The 17,404-nt window shown below is 39.5% G+C and overlaps 1 protein-coding gene across 4 annotated transcripts in view; it reads right to left on the bottom strand.

Annotated features, from left to right (window-relative positions):
* Positions 1–17,404, bottom strand: part of nek7 (NIMA-related kinase 7) — a 58,002-nt gene that overhangs the window by 2,836 nt on the left and 37,762 nt on the right. For 2 of the 4 annotated variants that reach the window (XM_067511990.1, XM_067511988.1), the window contains 2 exons: positions 13,978–14,072; positions 2,157–2,270 (listed from right to left, as the gene is read on the bottom strand). In XM_067511990.1, the coding sequence (XP_067368091.1) occupies positions 2,157–2,270; positions 13,978–14,072 (209 nt within the window). The other 2 variants (XM_067511989.1, XM_067511991.1) reach the window with 2 other exon arrangements.

Genomic DNA, 17,404 nt, shown 5'->3' with positions numbered 1-17,404 from the left:
TCTACCGACTTCCTGGCCGCTGTTGCGTGGCACCGGCTTGGACGAGCTCTCGTCAGCTTGTGTGTGTGTGTGTGTGTGTGTGTGTGTGTGTGTGTTTGTGTGACTGAGTGAAAAAGTGAAAGAAAGATGCAAATTCAGACAGTCTGAGAATTAGTCCCACAGAATGGAGATGGAGGGGTGGGGGGGGCGGGAGAAGACATGCAGATATGTAAAATATTCATGCGCTTTTTTGCATGGCGAACAGGGTGGGGGGAGTGGTGGTGGGGTGTCAGGTGGAGGGGAGGTAGTGAAGGGAGGCGTGGGGGGAAGCATAGACGGAGATGGTGAAATGACACAACAAAGATGAGCAGCTGACAGTTTGCTGCCGATCCTTCAGGAGCATTGTTTACATCCAGACAGGCGCTGCAGGCACCCCCCTCATCTCCATCTCTCCATCGCCCTGTCTCTCGCTCTATCATTCCCTCTCTCCTTCGCTTTGTCTCCCTTCCTGCAGGATGGGGGTGACATGTGGGGCAACATAGAAGCTCAGCGTGGTGTGTTCGTGCGTGTGTGGAGAAGGCTCTTGTATAACAAATTTACACAATTGCTCTTGCATATACAAAAATGCACACACACTGACACCACACACCTAAAAACACCTTGCAATTAGCCTTCATCAGCCTAATGAAGTTAACACTGTGTAAAATAAAAAAGCCTCACACTGCAGGGTTTAGTATATGATGTAAGAATCATGAATATTGATAATATCCTAGGTCAAGCATGTTTATCTTAAGGGTTATACCAAAGTGTTTCATGGTTTTAGCCTTTACATATATAGAATGTGTGCTTTATGGTTTGTAAAGTGTGTAAAGTTATTCTATATGGTTTTAGATTTTTAATGTCAATTTCTTACTGTTCCATTGAACTATTTGTTTTCATTCACTTTCATATGGTAAAGACAATATAGATATCATGATATCTATATTGTCTTTACCATATGAAGGCAAGGCAACTATGACAAAAACAATATATACTTGATGTTCACTGATTACACAACTGTAGCAAATAGCATATTTTCTGCCAACAGATCTTTCTACTGTCAGAAAAGAATAAAGGACATTTTGAAATACTGGCAAGAATGGAAGAAATAAATACTTGGGAAAAAGTCTAAACAAAAGTATAGTTTGCTATATATACACGTTACATTTATGCAAGTGCTTTATGCAAGTTTATTTAATTTAGAACTGGAGCAAAAAAAAGGTTAACTGATCAATTGGTTGATGGACAGATAATTAATCCCCAATCATTTACATAACTGATTGATTGTAGATAATCACATATATATTCAAGCACTCAATTAAGAGGTTGGGCTGCTGGAATCAACTAATTGTAGAAAAAAATGAATGCGCTAATTGACATGGATACAATAACTGGCTGCATATCTAATGTAAAACCACTGGTCCTATTAGACATGGGACATGTGTTGTACCTTGTAACTATAAAGGAAAAGTTTTTTTTGTTGTTGTTGTACAGGAAGCCATTGTAATAATTGTTAACTCACAAGCAAACATAACACAAAGCATAGTGTCAAATCTATGATGTGTTACCTACCATTTATGAGCATGTTGGCCTTCAAGTTAGTTTTGCATGTTTGCACAGTCGACTTAATATGTTTAAGAGAAAATGCCACCCACACAATGAGGCCATGCAACACAAAGCCATGCACTTTCCTATACACGTCGCCAGCAATCAGCAATTCGGCGATTTTTAACCACAGCCTGACTATGTTACAGTTCTGTGCATGGAGAAGTCTACGCTGAATCACAGCAGATGATTTAACATTTAGTAAGGGAAACATGACACTATACTCCATTCAGTACTCTGTAGCATGGGCAGATGCTTTTGATATATGCGTTTAATTTTCAAACGGTTAAAATCATAGCTGGTCTTTTGATCACAGAGTAATATCATACTGTACTGTAGCTCAGACAGCTGTGTGGATTTCACTTACCTTATAAAAAACTAAGTAGTCACTACAAGTAAAAATCAGTGAACGGGCACTAAGAAACAGTAGTACGCTTAAAAATGCTACAATTTACATTTAAAGGAGTTCAGGAATAGAGCCCATCATGAGACCTTCCAAACAATGAGCAGGTCGAAAAAGGAACAGTACTCACGTCGTTTGAGTAGTGATCTGAGGGAAGTGGGGGGTAGTCACACTGTTCTATCTTCTTACAAAGAGAATAAAGGTTCATCTTATCCCCATAGAATGGACTCTGCAACGCTGCCATCTGAAATATAAGGATAGGAGGAGAAAAGTAAAGGAAATGTAGAGAGAAGGGGGAAAGGAAAAGAGGACAGATTAAAACTTGAGACATCAAATCAAATTCTCAAAAGGTGCAAAACAGGAGTCTCAGTTTGGTACAAGTAGACTGCAGTGTGGTAAAAGTAGAGCCTGCACAAGTTAGAAAATGTTTTTGAGCTATATGACTTGTGATTAAAACATGGATAGGGTGTGAGAAATAACACAAGACATGTAGTAAATGTGCAGACATATTTCTGTTTTTCATAGTGAAATGAGTGGTTGTCTGTCAGCCAAGTCAACTAAAAACTCCATTAGCCTATTTGTTGTCTTCTAGTTAACTGGCTCTTTTTGCAACATTTCTTTGAAAAGTTGCAGAGGTGAATGGGAGGAAACAAAGAGCTTAGAAGGGGAGAGGAATGTGAGAGAAGAGGGGTGTAGACTACAAGGGGAGAGAATTTTTCTGTTTGTTGGAGCAGGGAGAAAACTGTATCCTTTAGAAAACAAATGCAAACAGGCAGAGCAGAGGGAGGGCACACGGGAACAGTAAGAGGGAGTGGAAAGGATAAGGAGACCTTTGCTGGTGAGTGGAAGCAGGTGAAGAATCTTTCCTGCCTTTCTAAGAATAGAAAACACACCATTTTTGCCAGTCTTAGTGCCTGACTCACTGCCTCTTATTAAAATGTGTATGTGAAAGGTAAAGCCTGCAGCATACTTGCATAACAAGCACACTTTGTCTGATCCAGTGCCTTCAAAATAATTACTGGGTTAGGCTAACGTGATGGGCCAAATTGCATAGCTAATGGTAAACATGGCTGGTATAGCTGTCAGGGTCGATGATGATGAGCCATTTGGAGAACTTGGTTTACATTTATTTACATAAGACAACATAAGAAGAGGTGGGGCTCAGTGAGTGTCTAACATGATCTGTGTATAGTATCTATATCTTCAAATCTCTGTGCACAGAAAAGCCACTCAAGCAAAACAAGGTTTTTCTAGACAAGTGTAAACTTTGAATGTTCATAATGTAAGATTGTGTTTTTATTTTTATCACAGCCTCTAGCTGAGTGTGTTTACCGCAATTTGTTTTCAGTAGTGTGGGACATTTCTAGATTGATTTTGATGGATGTTTTAAAACTTTATATGTATTAACTGATGGCAGGTGCATGGCAGACACGTAAAAAATAAAAAACACATTATTTGAACTTTATTTTGGGGTGTCCCTGCAATCGGAGAATGAATAGTATGTGTCTGACAGCTTGCTAATTGGTAGTGTGAAAGTAGATGTGAACATCTCCACATATGAATCCAAATGGAATCATTCCATACAGAATACAGCAGAGTAGTGCGAATGTGCCACCTTCCACAGTATCAGCCACTAGAAACACACACTGCATTTCCACGTAAATAGGCTCTTAGAGGAAAAAAGGTGTACAACAACAGAAGCATTACTTTAGTTTGAACTACCTATATTGTGCTTTGAAAAACAAGTATGTGAACATTTTTACAGCAACCAAGGACAAAATCAGGTGACATTACAGCAATTTTTGTATATAGTTGTATATAGTTGAGTTACAGAAACAAACTTATTAAAAAATTTTTTTTTGTCCTTTCAGCTTATCCTGTGACTTCAGGGTGGCCACAGCAGATCATTGTCCACATTTTGATTGGGCGCAGTTTTTACGTGAGATGCCCATCCTGACGTTTTCCTGAACCCTCCCCAGTTTCTACCGGGCTTGGACCGGCACTGTACACCTTGGGATGGGAAAGGGCTGTTGGGGGTTCAGTGTCTTGCTCAGAGACACTTCAACATATAGCCGGGACTGGGGACTACTGACCCTGTGGTCCGTGGACGACTGCCTTTACCCACCAAAAAGCTACTGCCGCCCAAAAAATTATTAGACTTTGATGCTAAATAAGGAAAATTTATGTTGGTAAATTGGCTTCTTCTTTCCCTCATCTGTAAAGTACCAACAACAATAACTGCTACTACTACTACTACTACTGCTGCTACTACTACTACTACTACTGCTGCTACTGCTACTGCTACTGCTGCTACTACTACTACTGCTGCTACTACTACTACAAGCTTTCCAAGTTGAGATTCTCTCATTCTTTCATTCTGTTGGCGGTAGAGATGAGGGTAACCCATTGACATTGCCCAAAAAGTGCCTTGCTCAGCTTGTCAGTGTCTTATGCATTTCAGTCTTCACCAAATAATGTGTTAAGACATTGATGGTGCAGAGAGTAAAGCTCTTGTTCCCATTTGTGAAGAATTTGAATAAGCCTCTGTCACAGCTTCCAGTAGGAAATCAAGACGATGGCAGAATCTGAGTAGGCTCTCTTTTACTCTTCTGGACATATTTCACCACTGCTCAATCATCTGCTCTCTTAATCAAACACTCCTATTATTACAGTGTATTCTCAAACATACGCACAGAAAAGCCCCGTATTTGTCTCTCCTCCAACAAATACTACTGAGGCTAGCACAAGGTGTTTGTGTGTATATGCTTGGCAGCAATTTCCATTAGAATCATTGCTTCATATTTACCATTTAGGGGAATGGATATTTTGCGTTTTAAATCCAGAAATGAATCACAACAACCACACTGAGAGCTCTATAAATGAGGAGACAGGGAAAGAGTGCCAGGCGGACTCCAGATTCAAACCTCTGCTGGCTTCCTTTTAGAAGGGTTATGAGTCTGTTTGGAGGGTTTGCGTTTGGAAAAAAACATACGGAAAAAAACAAAAGCAAAACAAATACAATCTTACACTTTTTTACAAATGTTGCTTAAAAAGTTAGCATTAGCCTTTAACTTCAGTGTCTTGAAAAGAATCGTGACATAAAAATGAAAACATTCATACCAGCTTTATAATAAACACGCAGTATTCCAAAAGACTCAGTACACCCCTGGGCAAAATCAGTTAAAGGATTTTGCTTTTAGCCAGAGCCCAAGAAGAAAGGAGCCAATTAATTTGAAAAACTGTTGTGGTAATTAAACTATTATGAAAGGTACATAGATAAAATGCTAAAAAGAGATTCATTTATTTTATTTTTGTATTTATAGTTTATATGTCAGGCTTTATTTTGGATGACAGATTAAATCCCCCTGGGTACTAATGATACCAGTCTTGCACAAATCTCTGGAGTGATAATGTGTCATTCTTCACATATGATTCTTTTCAGATGCTCTTTGCTAAAAGGGTTTTGTTTCTCTGCATTCAGATTTGATATCCAAAGATGTTTGACTGGATTCAAGTCAGGGAGCCTTCTTAGCCAGGTCATAACTTTCACTTTTCTAAAAACGTGTGTGTAATTTGTGCTTGAGATTATTGTCATATTGGACAATTCCTTTCCTACCAAGTGTCTAGACAGGTAATCATCTTTTCTTTCATTATTTGAGTCTACAAACCTGTATTCACAGGGACATCCAGGGCTTGACATTAAGCTTTTTCAACCACCTGCCCTTTGAGGAAGTAGCTGAGATGTTTTACTTGCTCAGTAGGCAACCTCACTTGAGCAAAATGAAAAGATACGCCTATTAGAAATTAATATATATATATTGTAACTTATTAATAATTATTATTTATTAATCATAAATTAATTGACAGGCAATAATATATTATCTATGCTTTTCAAATAAATACAAAATTATTTCAAATATAAATGTTAAATTAAGGGCAACTGTGGTTCAGTAGGTAGAAAGCGTCATTAATTAATATCAGGGTCAGAAAAAAGTATGTTATTCCTGTGATTAATGGATTTTAGTTTTTAATTAAATTACCAAATTGTGTCTTCACACATTAGCTTTTGTATTAAAGAGTTAAACATAACTAAGAGGTTCAATGTTGCATTTGCATTTTTGCTTACTGATTTTGAAGCATAAATACTGATCACATGTCACGATAAAACCAGAGAAAGAGATGATTAGCACAAAGAAATAACATGATTAAATATATATCTGACACAATATAACATCTGTAGTCTAACTTTACACTTGATATTTAACAAGTTAATTGATCCAAATACTGGATACATACATGTGGGAGTGGTAATCCACAATTTTATAACATCTTAATTATAAATGTGCAATTTTGTAAGAACTTGTTTTCTTGAATGTTGTACATAGACAATTACTTCAAATAACTCTTGTGCCAAGTTGAAACACTTTTTTTTTTACCTTTGTGTTTACCAGTGCAACATTTTGTATGAATTGTGTGCTGCATTATTTTTGATGATGCCCACTACAGCTTCTGGTATTGCCAGCATGGCTCCTCTAAAGCTCATAACCATGATTTCAACTGTGCTTCAGTTTATATTTGGTTGCCCACTGCTGCGTCTGGAGCCCCTCTCATTAAGTCTTAAATGCTGGCTCTTATTTAGAGTAAACTCACCTTTGTTGCACTAAAGTTGTAGTTCAGTATATGTGTTTATTATACATGGGAGTAAGTACCCTATAATTTACCTTAAAAATAACACAATCATAAGATGGTAGTGGATACTGTACATTCACTTTTTAGTGATGTTTACAAGTAAGTGTGTATGTTTGTAAGGTCTGTGTGTAAGGGCTAGTTAGTGCTTTCCAAAAAACATACATTTATCACTAAGTGAGAGAAAAACAGGGGAAGACAGAAACAGACCGAGAAAAAGAAGAAAATCAGCAAGCTATAAGCACCAGGAGGCAAAGGGTTAAACAAGACCCCATCGTATTTTCATGCATCTTCTGGTTTTGACAGATGAAAAATGTCAACTGTCCTGTTTGTATTTGGGAGTTTTTGCACTATTCATCTGCTTCATTAGTGCCTGCTGCTCCTAGCCCCTGACAGCTGCCGGCCCCCTGCTCTCAGCACACATACAAGCACAAAGATGCAGGCCCACACACACATACACACACTTTTCAGACTGTGTCGTCGCAATGGGTTAGATGATTGACTCACTCTCTGACCTCTGAGGCCTCTGTGTGAGTGAGAGACTGTGTGTGTGTGTGTGTGTGTGTGTATGGTTCATTGATATTCGAAAGACATACAATGCACACGCATGCCTGCTGTCTGTCCAAGGGGTATGAGCTGCTGGTGGCAGAAAACACATACACACACACACCCTCCTTTGTTCCTCAGCTCTTCTTCAGCTGGCCAGGTTGTACTCTCCCCAGCCCAGGCATGTAAAGCCAGCATCTCTGTCTGTTTAAAAGGTCTGGATTGAGCCTTCCAGTTTAATTAACACTGATCTCACTCTCTATCCAGCTTCTCTCCCTGTACGCCAATTAAAAAGAGCTGTGAGAGGCCCTGGTCTTCTCCTTCCACCTTCCCTTTATTCTTTTTATCCCTTGAGCTCTCACAGCCTGGGACCTAGGGGATTCTCAAAGTTCTCACTCATTCATAAACACACATACAATTATAGATACATACCACATCAAAATGAACACCTTAATGTTAACACACACATGCGAAACACATGGTATCTCTTGCTTTCTCCTACACACATGTACATGCAGGCACACACACACAGAGTACTGTAAAAGTCAAGAAAGGATTTTTTTTATGTGTTCACTGGTCCTTCATGTGGCGTTATGATGATATATTAATCAAGGTAATAAGTCATAGTGTAGGGACAGTCATTAAAAATATAACTACACCCAGTAGACTCATCACCCCTCCACTTCAATACACTAAAAAAGGAAGAGGAAAAAAGACACAAGGAAAGAGGTGAGATAAAACAACAAATGGACGGCTGTGCTAGACTGATTCAGTGAGCCAAACCTTTAAAGGAAAACCCATATATGATGCGTTTTTATGTCCCTATATCATGTCAGCTAAACTAGATTTGAAATTTAAAGGAAAAGTTTAATATAACTCTTGCTTTCTTGCTCGAGTTAAACCAGAAGATGAATACTCTTAAATTTGTGTTTTAAATATGAAGCTAAAGCCAGGATAATGCTAAATTACCTTATAAAAGTTCATTAATAAACATCTCATACATCCTTTGTTTAATCTTATATAAAAGTAACACAACAAAAAGCGATTTCCAGTTAGCAGCCACATGGAAAACTCGCAAAAATAGATGCTCCAACCCACTGTTGTTTTTTTACAACCGTAATGTATAATATTTTTCATACTTTTCTCCACGGTTGCCAGTGCTCAGCCCATGGAGAGTGTTAAATTAGAGAGAGAAAAAAATACATCTCAGCTTAACAGTTCAGGCTATATTCACACTACTAGACCAGCACCGAATTCAAGACAAATCAAAACAAAGCTGGACTACATCTAAAGTGGACACCCACAGTCAATGTTTGCCTTCTCTCGAGCTGGCCACAGACAACCTTAGCCAGCATGTCAGTGAGTTGGAAAACATCTGCTCCAATCCTCAAGAAAACAATTCCAAACTTACAGCTAAAATTGCTGACCTAGAGGGCTGGAGCAGCGGGAAATGTTACCTGTCAAGGAAATTGGAATATCACGGCCATCAGAGCTGTGTCATGGAGGACTACACCCCCGTTTTCAAAGTCAACAAAGATAAGTACAGAGAGGTAATGCTGTACAACTATGGACTCAGGCCCTCCTTAAGCACAATTCTGAATAACAAGAGACTGTGCACTACATGAAGGAATGCACCTGGGTGGTTGTAGCTCAGTTGCAAAAGCAGCCATCCACGGTTTGAACCGCTAGGTGTCGGAGTGTCCTTGGGCAGGACGCCAAGAGCCCCGGTGGATCAGGTGAGCACCTTGCTGGGCAGATATCGCCATCAGTGTGTGAGTGTGTGTGAGTGGGTGAATGAGAAGCAACACTGTAAAACGCTTTGGATACTTTTATCCAAAGCGTTTTACAGTGTTGCTTAAAAAAAGTTATTTCACTAAACTAAAAAGACAGTTTAGTGATAAAAAAAGTTTTCAACACACCTACTCGCTCGCTTTTGAGCTCACGCACATATTACAGACGTTGTTTGCCTGGGATCAATGCAGCCAGTACATTCAATTGGACTGAACAGGGGACAGTTTCTTAACTCTCATGTAAATACGAAAGCTGGTTTCTGAAATCTTGGTAGGGGATTACGGAAACCTGGCTTCCCCAGGTAGATTTCTTTCTGAGAACATCACTTTTTATTGACATGTATATACATAACCAGGTTTCTATTTAGCTTTCTCCAACTGCGCATGTGTGTAACAAAAGGCTGCAGACCTCATCACCTCAAATCACTTTAAAATTAGTGATAAATTTAGATATTTTTACTCCAAACTATATACACAAGTCCTAAAGGACAGATTCTCAGTTTCATCTTAACATCCTAATGCTACCTACCAATTTCATAACAAGACTATGGACAATGGATTCAGACAATGGATTCTATGCAGAATTTTACAAATCTTTTTCTACATTGCTTTCACCTCAGCTATCCTTGGTTCTTTCTGGTTAATTTAAAGGAAGCAAACTATTAGCATCATTCAATAAGGCTCATATCACCCTTGTAGCAAAAATTGGCAAAGGTCCAACAGAGTGCTCCTTATACAATGATCTGTTGAGCATTGATGTCAGAATCTTCACAGATTAGAGAATATTGTACTCTTTCTGCTGATCAAACACACTTTTATTAAGAATTGCCGTTGTTGTTTTAGCCATACGGTGTGTTTTTAGATATCTTGTACTTACCCTCAGATAGGACCCTTGGGTGTGTTCTTGCTCTGAACGCAGAGAAAGCTTTTAACCATGTTTTGTGGAAGGTGTTTTTTTTTATTTGTTTTTTGAAGTTCTAAACAAAAATTCAACTTTGGACCAAATTTCATCACATGGATCAAAATGCTATATTTATGCTCATACTGCAAATTCTCGGTAGTCATGACCCTTCAGCTCTAAATGTTGAACCCATCAAAGGTGGCCCTTGAGCCCGCTGCTTTCCAACCTGGCCGTAGAGCCATTGGCTATAGCGTTTCATACTTGTGAGACTTTGTCGGGGATTCTGGAGCACTGACTTGAACATCCTTCATTCTGATTATCGTTTACTCTGGATAATCCCACTACTGTCTTACCACACACATCATAGCTTAGTAAATTTAGCCACATCTCAGGATAAAAGTTTATATATATGTTGCATATATATTTATATCATCTGACCTGTGGAAGGGCATGCATCCTCCATTAAACAAAGCTCATCTTTAAAAATTTTTAAAAACAGGGAGCATGGCTCTGCCAAACTACCACCTATATTGCTGGACAGCCACTATATGCTGTTTCATCTTCTTGGCACACTCCCACACACAACCCAACATGGGTGGCAATGGAGATAAATTCTGTGAATAAACTCTGACTTTCTGCTCTCCTAAATCAATTGATAATCCTTACAGCAAGCACTCACTTAAGAATATGCGCTCAGTTAAGAAAGTACAATGGTTTTTCCCGGGGGTTCTGTTCATTAGCCATTTGTTGTTATTGAAGAAGTTTCACCTGTCTTCCTAAAGGCTTCATGAGTTCTTTTTGGCAGATAAAAGTTCTCTAGTGTTTTAAGCAGAGAACAAGAGCTTCTTAAGTGCAAGAAGATCACCACAAAAACATAAGGGTTAGGGATCAACAAATGTGTAAAATGATAAAAGAGAAAGATACTGTAAAAAAAGGGGGTTAAATACTTCTTGTTTGAGAAGCATGTATGTTAATTCATCAAAAAAAATAAATAAATAAAAATTGCACACAGTATGAAAAAGGTTAAAAGAGATGTTCTCAAAAAAGATTTTTAAATCCACCTAGTAATTTAGCCACAGGGGTAGCTCATCACATGCAAACACCAGCTGTAGTGAACCCAGCCTTTTGGACTCATAAAACAAAAGGGAAGAGAGAGGAATGAGGTAGGAGACATGAGACATGGACACAGTCAGACATAGGGATGGCTGTGTTCCATAAAGGAAGGAGACAGATTCCATTATAGCTTTTCAACATATTCTCCTCCCCCTGGTAACCTTTATACAAAATGCAGCAACCACAACAGATCAGAGAGAGAGAGATAGGGAGAGAGAGAGAGAGAGAGAGAGAGAGAGAGAGAGAGAGAGAGAGAGAAAGAAAGAAAGAGAAGGAGTGTGTGTGTCTGTGTGTGTGAGAAAAGTGTCCAAGTGCTTTTTTTTTAATAAACCAAAACATTGAGCAACTGTGTAAGAGTTCTTAATGCAAATATCAAACAACTGTAAGCAGCAGAAGGGCCACTAGGAGACAGCAATCATTGACTGGCATGTGACTTAACCTCCTCCTTCCTGGGGACAGCAGCATCTCTGTTTACTACAGTTTTTGAGATTTGGGTTAAGGGGCACAGGCCAGGGTCAGGTGATGTAATGAGGTTGGACACCAGGAGAAATGGGATGAAACCGAATGCGAGATGAGGACAGACACAGATACAATGACCAGGTATTGACAGACAGACACTTTGGACCCTAACCACAGGCCCCAGGCACATGAATGAAAAATGCAGACTCTCTCAAATGGAGTCGTTTCACACATAAGGAACCATACTCCCTTGGATACAAACACAAACCTCAGTCACAATTGTATGTTCTGAGTACAAATCAATGCGTACCAAAGGGAAAAGCATAGGTTTCTATGTGAATTTCATATGCCTGAAGGTTAAGTGAGGAAAAGGGAGCCAGAAGAAGGGGACATAGAAGACGGGAGGAGAATAGAGCAAAGACCAACAGAGAGTTTAGAAGAGAAAGAGCTAAGTTTCCTGACATCGAATGCACCGTGGAGCCCTCTTACCAAGAAGAGTGAACAGCAAGGGTCTGTTCTTCAAAGAGAATATGAATGGCGTGGTGAGGACTGCTCTGGTAACGATAAGGTTGTAAAATCTTTATCTCCACAGGCTGCTTGCATGGCTCACCTTGACCTGATGGCTGGAGTTCTGTCTCTGCTCTTGTACCTACAGTACCTTCTCTCTGAATCAACACCCCCCCACCTTTCTCTTCGCTCCAGCAATCTATAACACTGCTCTTACGATTTGTTATTCTCCCCTTCCACTTCTCCCCCTCTGCTCCTTCTCTTTGTCTAACCTTCTAGCTCCTCTTTCTTTTCAATCTCTCTTTAGGCCTGTTCAGCCTATCCCCCCTCCCTTTCTCTAGCTTCCTATATTGTTTCTATATACATTCCTAAACTTTTTTAACCTTCCATCTATACTCCCCTTCTATTGATCTCCTCGGGGACCTACAGGTCTCTCTCTTTTTTCACTTTTGCTCTGTAGCTCTCTCCTCCAGTTGTCTTAAGGGTGAAAGGTATAAAAGATCAATTCACTGTGCCCATCTGAAACTGTGAAACAATCAATGCTCAGGCTGCACATGCAGTGCCATGACAGTTTGAAAATGAACAGCTTCCTCAACAAAATATTGAAAACATTTCGAAGAAATCAATTTCATGTCATGGACAGAATTTTCATCCAAAACTAAACCAAGCATAGTGAATGATGACTTTTGGGGAACTTTTTAAAATATTAATCTCTCATGCATTTAAATTGTATAAAAGTTTAAAAATAGGGGGACTGGTCAATTTCCTGCTGAAATCTTAAAACAAATGTATGACAACTGATGTCACAGTAACTTTTGAACAGAACATACATAAAATAAAAACACAAACCAGAGTCTGTGAAAACAACACCAAACGTAACCTAGAAAAATTAACCACATCTAACTGACCTAAATTAAACACATCAATTTATCATGATACCTGCAAATAAATCCAGTAATCTTTCTTTTATGAAATGTACGAGCAGTATCCTCTGCGTAAACATACACAACACATACTGTATAAACGTGCAAAAATAGAATGGATCCTAAAGCGCTCACTGCATTTATCCAACCACAGCCATGCATTACTGCAGAGCATTGTGGGGAACTAATTAGCATGAAGGACTGGTCTCTGAGCAACCATGACCTGCAAGCTGAGCTCAAACTTCTTTGCGCTCTCTCCACCGCCATGCCTGAGGCACTGTAGAGAAGGTGTAGTCACCGGTGCGTTGAAATGCAGCCCAAGTGATCAGCAACTCAGGGGAGTTAGAAGAGAGGGAGGGGGTTCCATGGCTGACAGTCTGTCTCTGAATTTGTGCTTGTCTGTGTGCATTCACTGCACGTGGAGTTCGGCAAGGTGAAAAATCAGATTGACTGCTATCATCCATGTCTATCATTGTTATGCTCCTCACTGTTACCTCTTTGTGCCCTGTGCTGTGCACTCCTCCTGGGCTTGTCTCCACTCAGTGTGGTCTACAGCAGAGCACTGTGGTGTTTTGCTCTTGACTAATCAAACTAGTCTGTGTCACTGGGCTGCCTTATCTAAAACACATGGCCATGTCAGTTCCCTTAACTCACTAGCTTTTCAATGTTTAGCAGGTTTCCAGGCTACAGAACTTTAACTCAGTGAGCCTTAAGGTTTCAGCTCAGCCAAGATACAGTGAGAGTAGTTAACAACGTGGGGATTAACAGGTGAAACAATGTGACAGACCATATAAATATATTATTAATCTGTAATAGGAGTGTGTGCACTTTTTTATTCATGCATAGTGAGGCCAATGTACAGTACACAGTGTATCCCATGTGGGGACGTATTTGTATAGATTTTCTTGCTGTACTCTGTTATATGAATTGAGGGTGGTTTGTTTGTTTTCGTGTCTGTCTGAAGCAATGTGTTCTCATGTCACTCCTACAGTCGACTGCAGGGTGACAGTATGTGCACATATTTACCTCGTAGAGCAGGCATCCTAGCGACCAGATGTCAGATTTGAAGTTGTATCCGTTTTCATGTATCCTCTCCGGTGACATGTAGTAAGGAGTACCCACTGGAACACAGAGAGAGAGGGAGGGACAGGGACAGGTAGGAGGAAAGGGATAGAGGGAAAAGGACAGAAAAAGAACGACAGAGGCACGGAGGGAGAACGGGACAAAGAGAGAGTGAGCGTTAACATTTTGCATGGCAAACGCGTGCTTCACCCAGTTCATCAACATTACTGACACAGCTCTCACAGTACAGGAAAGAAGGTGAGGAATCGAGGTGTAATCTCAAGCTGTGACACATTTGGAGGCTTGTCATATTTTGGCAACAGTACAAAAAAGAAAACTAGAAGGACACTCTGAAGTGCTTTTTCTGGATTAATTCTAAGATGATATTTAATAAGGTTAAGGATCATGATATACACCCATACAGTGCAAGCAATTCTACAAGTACCACAAAGTTGTGTATATGTGTATACCAGGCGTACTCGCACAAAATATACAGTACATAAATCAGTTTCCATTAGTGGGGTTGGTAATGATTTGAAACAGTAGTCAGTGAATATGCTTAGGGAGCAGTGATGGAGCCTTAAAAGTTCCCCTGTTTCTGGTTTTGGTTTTGTAACTCAAGAATCTCAAACTGCCATGGCGACTGGCAGAGCTCCAGAGAGTCAGACCTTCACCCAAACAGACACAAAGAGGAGCCTCGACTGCATGTCACATCTATAACACACTGCGGGAAGCTCTGGAGAGCTGCTGCTTTCTTAACTGAAATTGACTGGCTGTTTTTTCCCCCCCATTTACTATCTGTTTATTGTGATTTCCCATGCAAAATTCCATCAAGCACATGTTTTACTGCAGAGGATTTTTATTAATCACATATGGTTAAAGGATGGAAATTTTACCATCCCTCGAACCTGCACTGAGCAGCTCTCAGACTGCTCATTCCAAATCCTCTCAGGCAAGCATGGGAGTGGAACTTACTGAAATATGAAGCTGACAGCTACACAGGCAATGCTGAGATGCAGCGCAACCTCCAACAGTAGAATGTATGTGACAATGTATGTAGCTTATGCTTTTTGATGTCAAAATAACCAGCACTTTCTTGCAATCTCATTGGGCTCAAAACTAACTCTAAACTATTTTTACAATGAAATATGGGGATTCTATGTGGATTACAGTCATAAACAGTACTTCAACTGTTTACATAAATGTTTACATTTCAAATCTAGTCTATATACGACATGAAATAGATAATTCCACCTTTTTCCCACTTGTTAAGACTTAAAACTCTGTCTTGTTTGAAATACAGTATGTCCAATGTTCCCTCTAAGCCAAAAGTGCCTAATCGAGGAAGAGAACTTCAGGCCAACCAAACATGACATCTGCTCATTTTGTTTCTATTCTCTAAAGTGGTTGTGTACATGTATATAAAAATTAGTTTGTAGAGTATTTGGAATTTTTACACCACAGACTGAAAGGGAAAACTAGGATAGTCTTTTTAAAATATCTGAAATTGAATAAAAATGATGTAAAGGCAAATTTGCCATTTGTCATTCTTTCAAAAACTTTGTAATTTTTAAACAGGATTTTTTTCACTAAAAACCAAAACACAATGTTCTGTCCTATATAAAAATGTCTACTGGGAAAAAAGTCAATAGTGGAATGATAAGGCATTTTTAAAGAGGGCATATGGTAGCTGTTGAGTTTACAATACACACAAACTGTAAGAGTGAGCTGGGGAGGTGAGAACAGCTCTCAAGTGGAAAGAACTCAGGAGAAAAGTGGGGTTGCAGCAAAATGGTAGGAAAAAGCCATAACTGCACACTCACATTACTCACGTGTGCTCTCTCTCTCGTGCACGCACCCACGCATGCACACACAAACACACACTCTCCAGAGTCATTCTGCACATTCACAGGTCGGAGGAAAACTTAACTAATATAACTGCAATTAATAAAACTATTATAGAGGGGACTATTAGATTGAAAGTCTGTGGGAAGTGAAATGAAAGCTAGCGCTTTTAATTTTGGTGCAGATCTAATTGGGTTGAGAAAACACGCTTTTATCTTAAATGGGCAATTTTTAATAATGAAGTGTTACCTGTCATTCCAAAAATAATCAGCTTCTGCACAGGCAAAGGAGGAAGACAGAGCAAGTGGAAGAATAAACATTGGACAGCGGATTGCTGTTTTAATTGGTCATCAGGTCGGTATTGTGGTTTATATGTGTGTGCATGTATGTGTGCGTGTGTGTGAGCTGCGAGGTCTCATGGTGCAGTCTGAACAAGCTCCCTGAACATTCATTATTAGTTGATTAAAAAGAATCAGCCTCTCTTATGCTAATAGTTGCATAAAAAGGCAGCAGCTCTGGGCTCAGGCTCCTTCAGCATGCTAAATTAAGGGCACATTACTTATTCATGCAAATAAATTGAAAGTCATGTTGGGATTGATTTCCATTATTGTGAATGGCTATGACAACACTGTATTCTCTGTGTAACAGGGTAAGCGTTGCTGAATAGGAGGTGAGATGCCATCCAGTATAAAGAACCCCACACTTCTAAACCCCAGCTGAACGTAGAGGAAAGAGAACCAAAACTGGTGTCATTTTAAATGCATTTAATGAATTAGTTGTACGGACGTGCTGCAATTTCTGCATTAACACTTTAAACCTAGAGCCTTTAGTGGACCGTTTAACCATTGTGAAACATTTCATAGGGAGTACCCAATAACAGAAGCCTTCTTTAATCTTCATGCTATTACTCTATTACCAATTTTACATTTCTGTGCAGCAAGTGAGATTCTGCAGAAATCTCAAAGGACTTGACTACATTTCCCACTCAGACCCAGGGCAGCATTTCCGAAACCTCTGCTCTATGATGTTTTATCAAGAACGTAATACAGCAGCAGTAGCCAGAATGCACTTATTCTCATACTCAGAGGGGTTTCTCTGAATTCCCTTACATTTGCATTATGTTTATCTTGGTTTGCGATGCTCCATGGCCTGCTGAGCCCTCACCCCGATTTGGCTCTTTGCCTACACCTCGCAGTTTCACAACTTGCTTGCTTGCCTTTATAAAACAGCTCTTTATATACACATGTTGAAAATGTCAATTATTTAAAACATTAACCTCCACCAAAGTCATTCTTCTTCTACCTTGTTCTCCCTCCTCCTTTCTCCCCTTTTCCCTCGGTGCCCATCATTAACACCTTTCTCATTACAGGTGTTAATTGCAGGTACATTATACTACCACTACTTATCACTGCCAATTGGCTAGTCTCTCATTCCTTTAAAGATCAGATCAACTTGCCTGTTACTACAGTTGTTTTATAATTTATGTCTTTAATCCTAACTCTTGCCATAACCCTACATACCCATCTTCAGTGCTAAAAAGAGTGGG

Source organism: Channa argus, chromosome 8, assembly GCF_033026475.1.
Source record: "Channa argus isolate prfri chromosome 8, Channa argus male v1.0, whole genome shotgun sequence".
Classification (NCBI taxonomy): Eukaryota; Metazoa; Chordata; class Actinopteri; order Anabantiformes; family Channidae; genus Channa; species Channa argus.
This window is presented reverse-complemented; position numbering and strand designations above follow the sequence as displayed.